This window comes from Kogia breviceps, chromosome 8 (assembly GCF_026419965.1).
Source record: "Kogia breviceps isolate mKogBre1 chromosome 8, mKogBre1 haplotype 1, whole genome shotgun sequence".
Lineage (NCBI taxonomy): Eukaryota > Metazoa > Chordata > Mammalia > Artiodactyla > Physeteridae > Kogia > Kogia breviceps.
Window position 1 is genome coordinate 40,294,086 of NC_081317.1, and position 13,039 is coordinate 40,307,124.

The 13,039-nt window shown below is 38.4% G+C and overlaps 1 protein-coding gene and 1 pseudogene across 3 annotated transcripts in view; one reads left to right on the forward strand and one right to left on the reverse strand.

Moving 5' to 3' along the window:
* The window catches only part of RMI1 (RecQ mediated genome instability 1), a 19,598-nt gene continuing 6,559 nt past the window's right edge, over positions 1-13,039 (reverse strand). Inside the window, exons 3-5 of one of the 3 annotated variants that reach the window (XM_059072294.2) lie at positions 3,834-3,930; positions 2,554-3,079; positions 1-2,322 (exon numbers count right to left, since the gene is read on the reverse strand). In XM_059072294.2, coding sequence (XP_058928277.1) covers positions 1,169-2,322; positions 2,554-3,043 — 1,644 coding nt within the window. In that variant the 5' untranslated portion in view covers positions 3,044-3,079; positions 3,834-3,930 and the 3' untranslated portion in view covers positions 1-1,168. Of the gene's footprint in view, positions 3,080-3,833; positions 3,931-13,039 lie in introns of all 3 variants that reach the window. The other 2 variants (XM_059072295.2, XM_059072289.2) reach the window with 2 other exon arrangements.
* Positions 7,965-8,964, forward strand: LOC131761462 (polyadenylate-binding protein 2 pseudogene; annotated as a pseudogene).

The window sequence follows — 13,039 nt, forward strand, 5'->3', positions numbered from 1 at the left end:
ATAATTTTACCTTTCAAATGTGACTTTTTAACAGCAAAGTGGAAAAGTGGGAAACAGTCTCCCCTCTGGTTTTTTTGGGGGAGTATGGGGGCCGGGGGGAACAATCTCTCTTAAAAAAGAAATCAGCACTTCCAACAAAACTAAAGGAAGAACTTACATGTACACCTAATTCAGAAAGGAGACAACTGGGACTTCCCTGGTGGTGCAGTGGTTAAGAATCCGCCTGCCAATGCATGGGACACAGGTTCGAGCCCTGGGCCAGGAAGATCCCACATGCTGCAGAGCAACTAAGCCCATGCGCCACAACTACTGAGCCTGCGCTCTGGAGCCCATGAGCCACAACTACTGAGCCCACATGCCACAACTACTGAAGTCCACGCATCTAGAGCCCATGCTCCGCAACAAGAGAAGCCACCACAATGAGAAGCCCGCACACCACGATGAAGAGTAGCCCCCGCTGGCTTCAACTAGAGAAAGCCCACGCGCAGCAACAAAGACCCAATGCAGCCAAAAATAAATAAATTAAATTAAATACTTTTTTTTAAAAAAAGGAGATAACTAAAGACATGCATAAATACCTTATTTTAATCCAGAAAAAAAAAAAGAAATACTTACTGGATCTTCTTAATAGTAATAGATTATCATTGAAAATAAGGTTTTTAAACTATTCAATATAATCTCTAAAATGTTATCTAGTTAATATTTGCTTTAAATATACCAAACATTTCCAATCAGCAAAACAAAAACAATTAGCATCTAAGAGTCTGACATTCTAATCCACTGGATTTACATTTTTTCCTAATAATATAAACAAATCTTTTGGGGTACTCTACATATTAGAAGTACTCAACTACCTATTTGTAATTGTTAACTTTCAACAGTAAGATTCATCAGTAAACACCAATACAGTACTTTAGCAGTCACCATATGTGAAATAACAAGTGGAAAACAAAATTTCTCAACAACAGTGGGTCATCAAATTGCTTCAGCAGTTACTATAAAAAAATTTATTTAAAAAACTTACAAACACAAACATAACTAAACGTTTTAAAATTAGACTGAAATCAGTTATGAAACTTTTTTCCCCTTTTACAAAAAGAAAGTTGCAAAAGTAAAAGGACAAATTTAATTCTAAATATTTCCTTGTTTTAAATTGTTTGCTAGTAAATTATTTCTTTACTCGCCTCTTTAGGTTCTCAAGGTGTTCCACGTTAACATCTTGTAATGCCAGTACCGTTGCCTTAGACAAGGAGGGATTCAATGAAATAGTCATTAGACAGCACAAATCTATTAGATCTCTCTGACATTTCTGCAAACCTTCCAGGAACTTTTGGTATTTACAAGGATCCTTTTTTAACTGTTTCATTTCTAGTACTGAAAACCCTATCAGACCAGTAAGTATTTCATCTACAAAGTCTACATCTAGATATGCAGTACCATCAGAAATTTTTGCTGTTATACTCCAAATGCCACCAGAAGTTGAGAGATTTCCAGTTAAGGTTACAATAAATGCTTTGACTCTCACTGTTGTAACTTCCTTTGGTTTGCTGGCCATTAGAACAGACAAATAGATAAAAGGTGGAGAATATAAATCCATGGTGATAGAAAGATTAGTGCTATTCTCTGATATTGAAGAACAAGTTTGTAAGTGGTGCTCATTTTTATTAGAAATGTGTGAACAACTTTTTGGTACATAATTGACCAGCTCTCCGTTTAATATTTTATTATTTAAGGAATGTCCATCTGAACTGCTGGTTTGTTTTATTTTATTATATGTCTCTGAGTTCTTATCTTTATTTGTAAAATTATGGGGTAAGGGTACATTATGATTAACTGAAACAATACTACTGTTTTGGTCTCTAGCAGATGGACAACTAAAAGATTTGTCTTCATTAGTTATTTGCTCAGATAAATTTTTTTCATTCCAATTATTATTTCCATTTTTGCAAATCAAGGAAAAATTATTCAGAGTATTAGATCTATGTGAAAATCTCTCTATACTTTCATCTACAGTTCTGTTCAAAGTCAGTGGCTGTAATTCTTTGGTCTCTGTTTGTTCTTTCTGGACAGCTTCTTCTAAAAGCAAGGCCTCCTCCAATGAAAAGTCATCTAATTCCTCATCAGTAAAGAGCATAGACTGGTTTTGTGGTTTCTCCTTTGGTCTTGGAGAAATAACAAGTCCTGGTTCAAAATCTGACTGTCTGATGGGAACAGTATTTGAAGAACTACCTGTGCTGAAACAACTTCTTTCCAAAGAGGTGTTATTTGCTGCAAGCTCATCATTTTCATCAAGACTTGCCAAGAGTTCTTCATCAGAAGGTCCTAATGCAGGATGTAGAACATCTGTAATTCTGGGGATGCTTTGGTTAGAATGATTTGGTATGACTGGAACTATAGGATCAAGTTCCCCAATTAATCTTGCAAGAACTTTTTCTTGGGCATATTCCTCTAAAAGAGGATCTACTTCTCCTCCCAACACCTTCACATTTTCTGGTTTCAATAAGAGAACACCAAGACGGAAAGAAATGTTTCCATAAATCAAAATTTTTGTACCTGGAGGAAGATCACTATGAAGAGCTGGAATAGACTGATATTCCATCCCCTGTATTTGTACAATTCCATCAGTAAGCTGTAGCATCAACATTCGTGAAGGCTTTGCTTCCCAAGGTTTTGGGGTTACTTGTGTTTCAGCTGTAATTAGGTCATTGGTTGTATTCTTTCCTCTCAACTTTTGTATCTGGGCATACGCAGGTTGACTTACATCAACCAATGAATTAATCTGCAGAGCAAAAAATCCATTCAGTTCTCCTTTTGGAACTTCTAAAATGCCATCAGGTAAAAGACGATGCTCCAAATCTCTCAGATCAGTAAGGAGCCATTGCTCAAACACTTGTTTATTCATTTGCGCCTGACTCAAATTAACATTATCATTTTCTTCTTGGATCCAGTTAATACAAGCTTCCAGCCACATTAAAGGCACTTTAACATGCCATGTAGCTAAAAGCCAGGTTTCAACTCTTAATGCAATACTAGCTATACTCATTTCTTTTATATAAAAGAAATATTAGGCATCTATTACCTGAAAACAAACAAACAAAACATTATGGTAATTCAGCACATCTAAATATAGTTTCTATAATTCTCTACAATGCACAAACAGGAGTAATCAAACTTTTAGATTTTTCTCTCTTCTGCACCTTTGTAATTCTTTGACTTTCTACACAGCAAAACTTCAAATGCCACAAGTAATGAGATGGTAAAATAAGAAAAGCAAAAGGTTTAAGACAAGATATACCTAGGTTTGAAGGCTAGCTCTTCAAATTATAAGTTCTGTGATCTAGTATAAATTTCTTAACTTCTCTAACCTAATTTTTTCATCTATAAAATGTCAGTACCACCTCCTATCTAACACAGTTGTTGTGAGGATTACACGATTAACATTTGTAAAGCATAATTCAGACCTATGAAATACATGTAGTAATTAGTAGTTATTATGTTAATAGATTCTAATAATTTAAAATTTAGCTAAGAAACAATATTTACTAAAGTTCTCTCTATATCTATAATTCATACTCTATTAAAACGTATACCATTGTATTCCATAAAATTGTAAGTAACAATAGATTCTGAGCTGATGTAAGGCATCTTATTTGTTTGGCTAAATAATTCTCAACAGTCCTATCAGGTAAGTATACTTCTGATTTTCTCAGTATGATAAAAAAGTAGCCAAAGACTAACCTTTTTTCACAAAAGTATATTTTTTCCTTCTACAGATGAAGATATCTAAGAGTTTGAATTTATAAAAGTTTTAACATGCCCGTAAGAAAACTTACCATTTGGAACAGGAGCACAGGATTTGAGGACGGGATTTGGAACTGGTTGTTCAGTGGAGTACTTGTAACATCTAATGCTCAGAAATGGCCCTGAGAGCTAAGACAAGAAGCAGTAAGGGTTATAAGAGGAAGCTGCAGAATGAATCACTGGCCTATTTTCATAAGTGCAAAGTTTGATGGTATGGTTTGAAGGTTCCTATTATCAATCAGGGTAGAGCAGAGGTAGTACAGAATAAGAACATGAGGTTTGGAATTAAACAAACAAAAGCAAGTTACCACGAGAAACTCAGACACTCTACCTTAGCTTGTTTCTTTCCCTATATACTTACTTCACAGGGCTACTGTGAAAATTAAAGGATAGGAGAAGATGGCAGGCAGAGCAACAGCATAGGCACAAATCAGCTGACCCAAGGAGGCAATCCAATCAGTTAGGCTGCTCACTTAGGCCCCAGAAATGGTTGCAGGCCAGAAGCAGGCCACCCAAAAGGTGTCCGAGGCCCGCAAGCAACCTGGGGCTGAAGCAGACCAAAGCAGCTAAAACTGAAATTGAACAGTACCAACTGCAGAGGGAGAAAAGGTTCAAAGCCAGAGAAGCTGGAGCTCTGGGATTCCATGGCAGGGGCAGCACTGGGGTGGAAAAAGAGACCCAGGTGATGACCATTCTCCAGATCTACCTCTGGCAAAACAGGGATGAAGTGCTAGATAACCTCTTGGCCTTTGTCTGCTACATCTAGCCAGAGATCCATGAAAACTACTACATAAATGCATAAGGGCAGAAGCTCTGTTCCACGGACTGGCATTTTAGATGCCTTCATGGAAAATGAAATTTTAACAAAGCTCAAGTTACATTCTTGTGAAAAGGCATTAAATTATCTCTGTATATTATACAGTAGATCCTCTCACTTTCTGGAAAATAGCAAAGCTTCCTTGTAAAAACTTAGGGCTTATCCAAATATTTCCTTTTTTTTAACCTTGCATTTCTTAGAAAATTTAATAGGCATATATTGTCTGATTTCCCACATCTTTTAGCTAAAACAACATATATATATATCAATGCTGAATATATATATATATATATATCAATACTGACTTCTTCTTTTGGAGATGTAGGTTTTTTTTAATTTTTAAGAAAAAAAGGGATTCATTTTTTTCCCCTAAAGCTTTGTGAAGGTCAGGGGATATATCTATGAAAAAATAGTAAATAGTTATTTGTAACCTGTACTAAGCAGCATCCAGCCTTAAAACAGTCTTTTCTGGCTAAAGGTTAGAACAATGAATACTAATATAATTGTTTGGGCCTCTTTTAATATCTTTTAATAAAAATTACTAGAAAACAGAAATCAATAATCTGCCACATGTTGTTACTGATAATCATTTAAAAGTAAAACCCCCTTATCGTGTAAAAAAAAAAGAAATAAAAAAACAAAGGAGAGCCAGTATATAATCTAGCAGTTCAGAGTGCAAGTGTGATGCCAAATTATCTTTTACTTACAAATTCTGTGACCCTAAACAAGTGGTCACATTATTAATTTAACAAAAGGTTAAAATTTAAAGGAAGAGTTACAGTTATTGTGAGGAATACAAGAATAACATTTTAAAGGAGGAATTAAGAAGGTCATAACTACCAAACTGATGAATCTTTACACTGAAGAAAATAATTGAGTACAGATATAGAATTTTTAAATTACATGTGAAAAACAATGTAAAAATTCAAAGGTAGGAGAGGTCCCTGCCAATAGTGATAAAAATAAACCATGCAGAGTCAAATCGGCATGTCTCTTTAACAAAGAAACCAACAATCTCTACATGAGCCCTCTGATTTATCAAATGGAAATATTTTCTACCTTCTGGCTAAAAAAAGCAAAACACAGTGTGCTAACTTTTGTGTACAAGAGAAAGGAAAATAAGCACATTCTTATTTACTTTATACATAAAGGACCTCTAGAAGGATATACAAGAAACTAGATAAAACTTTAAATACATAGTTACACTCAATAACAAAGAGTAAAATCTTGTGGGCCAGGGCTTCCCTGGTGGCACAGTGGTTAAGACTCTGCCTGCCAATGCAGGAGACACGGGTTTGAGCCCTGGTCCGGGAAGATCCCACATGCCATGGAGCAACTAAGCCCGTGGGCCACAACTGCTAAGCCTGTGCTCTACAGCCTGTGAGCCACAACTACTGAGCCCGTGTGCCACAACTACTGAAGCCCACGCACCTAGAACCCATGCTCCACAGAGAAGCCACCGCAACGAGAAGCCCATGCACCTCAGCGAAGAGTAGCCCCCGCTTGCCGCAACTAGAGAAAAGCCTACACACAGCAACAAAGAACCAATGCAGCCAAAAATAAAAAACAATTAATTTTTTTAAAAAGTCTTGTGGGCTAGGAACGGAGGAGAAACCTAGAGTTTTAGTGCTGATTTAAAGCCATCAGGAAAAGGGTACTTCAGGGTAAAGCTCCAAGGCTTTAAGTTTAAGGGTCCAGTGTGCCAATTATAGGTCAGAAGACCAGAACAGACTACTTGCTAGAACTGGGCCGAAATATCTTCCACCCAATACCTACCTATGGCCTATGGAGGGAACAGGGATAACCTAAGAATGGAAAAGGGGCCCACATAACTTGTATAGTACATATAGCATGGTCCAGAACTAGGCTATTCACATAAAAACCCAAGTCTCTAATGACACAGCTGATCTAGAGCTATGCCAGTCAGAGGGTCAGGTTGAAGCAACACCAAAAACACACAAAAGGGAAAAACACACATGGGAAAAACCTCTATCCAACATAAGCTCTCAAACCAAAATTATAACACATTTAAGGAAAATCACTACCATAAGCCACATCAGCAGACACAACAAACAGGAGAATTTATACCTGGAGAAATCTGTTTTTAAATGAAGAATCTTAAATATTTTTAAAATGTCTTTGAGCATACTAAATACACTTTAAAAGTAGGACTAATCCTTAAAGAAGAATAGAAGATAATTAAACAGTAACAGGCATTTATGAAAAGTATCAATTGGACATCTTGGAAATGGGAAACAGCCTCAGAAATTTAAAACTCAGTAGATGGGATAAACAAAAGGCTAAAAACAAATGAAGAAAGAACTTACACTTTGGAAATTACATAGAACAGAGTATGAAGATTTAAGAAATTAAGCAAAGAAGGGAAAAAAAAGCTATGTAGGGAAAACAGGCTCCTACGCTGAAGTAGTCACAGTTTCAGAAGAAAATAGAAGAGATGAAGGAAACAGTTTTGTTTTTTTTTAAGATAATGGTTGAAGGTGGTCAAAAGGAACAAATTTCCAATTATAAGATAAACAAGTAATAGGGATGTAATGCACAACATGATGACTGTAGTTAACACTGCTGTACAATATATACAAAAGTTGTTAAGAGAGGAGATCCTAAGAGTTCTCATCACAAGGAGAATTTTTTTTTCTTTTTTTTTTTTTGGCTGTGTTGGGTCTTTGTTGCTGCCCACAGGCCTCCTCTAGTTGCAGTGAGTGGGGGCTACTCTTCCTTGCAGTGCGCGGGTTTCTCATCACGGTGGCTTCTCGTTTTGGAGCACAGGCTCTGGGTGTGTGGGCTTCAGTAGTTGTGGCACGCGGGCTCAGTAGCTGTGGCTCGCAGGCTCTAGAGCGCAGGCTCAGTAGTTGTGACACACGGGCTTAGTTGCTCCATGTCATGTGGGATCTTCCCGGACCAGGGCTCGAACCTGTGTCCCCTGCACTGGCAGGTGGATTCTTAACCACCGCACCACCGAGGAAGCCCAAATATCTTTTTATCTATATGAGATGATAGATGTTAGCTTAATTTGTTGTGGTAATCATTTCACGGTATATGTAAATGCTATACACCTTAAACTTATATGATGATGTATGCCAATTATTTCTCAATAAAAGTAGGAAAATACATATAAATAAAAGTGAAATTTTATCATAATAAAGAAATAAAGAATAATGGTTGAAATTTTTCTAAAATTCAAGAAAGATATGATGCTGTAGGGTGTAAAAGCTCAATACTGCTAAGCAACATGTAAAAATCCACCTATAAACATAGCACGGTAAACTGTAAAACATCAAGGACAAAGAAAAAAAAATCTTTTTTTAAATCTTAAGGTTCAACAAGCTGGATCTAAAATTTGAGGTAACAGGCGATGGCGGCGGCGGTGGCAGCAGCAGCAGGGGCTGCGGGCGGTCGGGGCTCCGGGCCAGGGCGACGGCACCATCTTGTACCCGGGGCCGGTGGGGAGGGGGCCCCAGGGGGCGCAGGGGACTACGGGAACGGCTTGGAGTCTGAGGAACTGGAGCCTGAGGAGCTGCTGCTGGAGCCCGAGCCGGAGCCCGAGCCCAAAGAGGAGCCGCCCCGGCCCCATGCCCCGCCGGGAGCTCCGGGCCCTGGGCCTGGCTCGGGAGCCCCCAGCAGCCAGGAGGAGGAGGAGGAGCCAGGACTGGTCGAGGGTGACCCGGGGGACGGCGCCATTGAGGACCCGGAGCTGGAAGCGATCAAAGCTCGAGTTAGGGAGAAGGAGGAAGAAGCTGAGAAGCTAAAGGAGCTACAGAACGAGGTAGAGAAGCAGATGAATATGAGTCCACCTCCAGGCAATGCTGGCCCAGTGATCATGTCCATTGAGGAGAAGATGGAGGCTGATGCCCGTTCCATCTATGTTGGCAATGTGGACTATGGTGCAACAGCAGAAGAGCTGGAAGCACACTTTCATGGCTGTGGTTCAGTCAACTGTGTTACTATACTGTGTGACAAATTTAGTGGCCATCCCAAAGGATTTGCATATATAGAGTTCTCAGACAAAGAGTCAGTGAGGACTTCCTTGGCCTTAGATGAGTCCCTGTTTAGAGGAAGACAAATCAAGGTGATCCCAAAACAAACCAACAGACCAGGCATCAGCACAACAGACCGGGGTTTCCCACGAGCCCGATACCATGCCCGGACCACCAACTACAACAGTTCCCGCTCTCGATTCTACAGTGGTTTTAACAGCAGGCCCAGGGGTCGTGTCTACAGGGGCCGGGCTAGAGCGACATCATGGTATTCCCCTTACTAAAAAAAGTGTGTATTAGGAGGAGAGAGAGGAAAAAAAGAAGAAAGAAGGGAAAAAAAAAGAATTTAAAAAAAAAAAAGAAAAACAGAAGATGACCTTGATGGAAAAAAATATTTTTTTAAAAAAAAAAGATATACTGTGGAAGGGGGGAGAATCCCATAACTAACTGCTGAGGAGGGACCTGCTTTGGGGAGTAAGGGAAGGCCCAGGGAGTGGGGAAGGGGGCTACTCATTCACTCTGGGGATTCGCCATGGACACGTCTCAACCGCGCAAGCTGCTCCCCGTTTCCCTGTCCCCCTTTGCCCCCTTGTGCGCTGCTCAAGGGTAGGTGGGCATGGGTGATAGGAGGGTTTTTTTTTACCCAGGGCTCTGGAAGGACACCAAACTGTTCTGCTTGTTACCTTCCCTCCATCTTCTCCCTAGCTTTCACAGTCCCCTCCTGCTTGTTCCTGTCCTGCCAGGTCTACCACCCACCCCACTCCTCTTTTCTGGCTCCCTGCCCCTCCAGATTGCCTGGTGATCTATTTTGTTTCCTTTTGTGTTTCTTTTTCTGTTTTGAGTGTCTTTCTTTGCAGGTTTCTGTAGACGGAAGATCTCCGATCCACTCCCAGCAGCTCCAGTGTAAATTCCCCTTTCCCCTGGGGAAATGCACTACCTTGTTTTGGGGGGTTTGGGGGTGTTTTTTGTTTTTCAGTTTTTTGTTTTGTTTTGTTTTCCTTTGCCTTTTTTTCCCTTTTGTTTGGAGGGAATGGGAGGAAGTGGGGACAGGGAGGTGGGAGGTGGATTTTATTTTTTTAGCTCATTTCCAGGGAGTGGGAGTTTTTTTTTTAATATGTGTCATGAATAAAGTTGTTTCTGAAAATAAAGAAAAATAAAAATAAAAAAATAAAATTTGAGGTAACAAAAATGTAGAAAATACAGAAAGAATTCAGAGGGAAGTAAAGGTATTATGTTTTGTCAAGGAGGATAATAGAGATTCTGATTATGTTTACTATTTTATAAGAAAAATATAAAAATTATGTGTTTAACGGTAAAAATGAAAGATTGAGAAAAGATTCTTATAATCCCCATAAAAGTCAGATAACAGGGGTTTTTTTGTTTTTTTTTTTTATTTTATTTTTTTGCGGTACGCAGGCCTCTCACTGTTGTGGCCTCTCCCATTGCGGAGCGCAGGCTCCGGACGTGCAGGGTCAGCGGCCATGGCTCACGGGCCCAGCCACTCCATGGCATGTGGGATCTTCCCGGACCGGGGCACGAACCTGTGTCCCCTGCATTGGCAGGTGGACTCTCAACCACCACGCCACCAGGGAAGCCCCAGATCTTTTAAAAGCCATAAAATTCTAAGAACAAAGAAAATGGAAGAAGAAACAATGGTAACAGGGCTTCCCTGGTGGCGCAGTGGTTGGGAATCCACCTGCCAATGCAGGAGACACGGGTTTGATCCCTGGTCCGGGAGGATCCCACATGCGGGGGAGCAACTGGGATTGTGCCCTAGAGCCTTCGAGCCACAGCTACTGAAGCCCGCGCGCCTAGAGCCCGTGTTATGCAACAACAGAAGCCACCGCAGTGAGAACCCGCACACAGCAACGAAGACCCAACGCAGCCATAAATTAATTAATTAATTATTTTTTAAAATGGCAACAAATTTTGGAAACTGGAAAGCAAACAGATTAGTACATGATTTAAAAGACACTAGAAAGTTGAATTCTAAGGTGGCATTAAGAATGGCTGATATAAAAACCCAGAACCCACAAAAGGCAATACTAAGTATGCCTGGAAGTAAATGGTACTCTAAAAACAAGATCGATTAGACGATTCTTTAAGACATTTAAGACTGTGCCATCCCTATCCCACATCAGGAAGATACATAATGTATACTTCAAAACTGTTAAGAGGGGAAATTTATGTTATATGTTTTTTACCATAATTTTTTAGAAAGAGAGAAGAATCAAGAGGGAAGTAGAGGAGGAAAAAAAGGAAAAAATAAAATTACCTCTATTTGCAGATGACATGAATGTTTATGAAAAAATGCCAAAGAATGTACAAAGAAGCTATATCACCTGATAAATGAGTTAGCGAAATGCAAGTGTCTTTTTTGTGCTCTATTTAGTGCCACATTTTCACACTTTTGTGCTTTTTGTCGATGATTTAACTATTTAAAACAGCCCTGTAGCATACTGCTGAAGCACTGTCTAGTGTTCCAAAGCATAAGAAAACTGTGTGTGATGTGTCATATGTAAAATCTGTGTGTTAGATTAAGTTTCATTCAGGCATTAGTTATAGTGCCACTGGTCATAAGTTCAGTTAAAGAATCAATAACATATAGTGAACAAGGTGTCTTTAAACAGAAACACAAATAAAACAAGGTTATGTACTAATCAGTTGGTGAAAATGTCATGACCAGAGGCTCACAGGAACCTAACCTTGTCTTTCCCCTAGGAACAATAGTTCAGTATTCCCTAACTCAGTGTTCACAGGGACTTTATATAGAACATAACTACCAGGAATAATAAGACTTGACTGTATAAGCAATGAACCAAGAGTACAATTTACAGTAGCCCTCAAAACTTAAATCTAACAAAATATGTGCAGGATGTATATGCTGAAAACTACAAATTACTGTTGAAAGAAATCAAAGACAACCTAAACAAATGAAGAGATATGTTGTGTTGAAGACTCTATGATCAAGTTTCAATTCTCCCCAAAAAGATATATAGATTCAATGCAATTCCATTCAAAATCCCAGCATTCTTTTTTTTTTTTTTAAGAATGGCAAGCTGATTCTAAGATTTACATGGAAACGCAAAGAAACTAGAATAGCCAAGGTAATTTCAGAAAAAGAAAAGTTGGAGACTCACACTGAGTTCAAGACTTAGTATTTAGTATAAACTACAGTAATCAAGAAAGTGAAGTATTGGCAAAACGATTAACATATCAATGGGAAGAGAAGACAGTCTAGAAAATAGACCCATTCATATATAGTCAACTGATTTTCTATAAAGTTGCAAAGGCAATTCAAAGGAAACAGGATAGTCTTTTGAACAAATGATGCTAAAACAATTGGACATCCATATATGCAAAACTATGAACCTCAACCAATACCTCACATCATATATAAAAATTAAATGGACCAGAGACCTAAATGTGAAAACTAAAACTATAAAACATCTATAAGAAAAGTTAGGAGAAAAAAAACCAAAGCTCATAGATAAGAGAGAACAAATTGGTAGCTGCAAGAGGTAAGGGGTGGGGATGGGTGAAATGGGTGCAGGGGGTCACAAGGTACAAACTTCCAGTTATAAAATCAGTAAGTCACGGAAATGTAATGGACAGCATGGTCACTGCAGTTAAAATACTATATTGCATATCTAAAAGTTGCTAAGAGAGTAGATCTTAAAAGTTCTCATCACAAGAAAAAAAATTTTTTTATAACTAAGTGTGGTGATGGATGTTAACTGGATTTACTGTGGTGATCATTTTGCAATGTATACAAATATCAAATTATTATGTTGTATACCTGAAACTAAAAGGTCATATGTCAATTATACCTCAATTTTTTTTTAAAGGGGAAGAAAAGTTAGGAGAAAATCTTTGTGATCATGGTTTCTTAACAGTGTTCTTAGATACAACGCCAGAAGCATAATCCATAAAAGAAAGAAATTAATAAACTCAGCTTCACCAAAATTTTAAAATTCTGCTCTGTGAAAGACACTGTTAAGAGTATAAAGACAAGCCAAACACACACAAAGACAAGCCACAGACTGGGAGAAATACATAATTGACAAAAGACTTATATCCAGACTACATAAAGAATTCTAAAATTCAATAGGAAAACAAACTAATTTTAAAAGGAACAAAAGATTTGAATAGACATTTCACCAAAAGATATGCAGATAACGAGTAAGAGATTAGGGAAATGCAAAACTGAAATCACAGTGTGATATTACACATCTATTAGCATAGCTAAAATAAAAAATAACTGACAATACCAACTACTGAAATTCTCATACATTGCTGGTGGGAAAGTAAAATGACACAGCCACTTATAAAACAGTTTAGCAATTTCTTAGTAAGAAAAACATTTTAGCATTTTCTTACAAAGTTAAACTCACCATACAACCCAGCATTACTAGGTATTTACTCA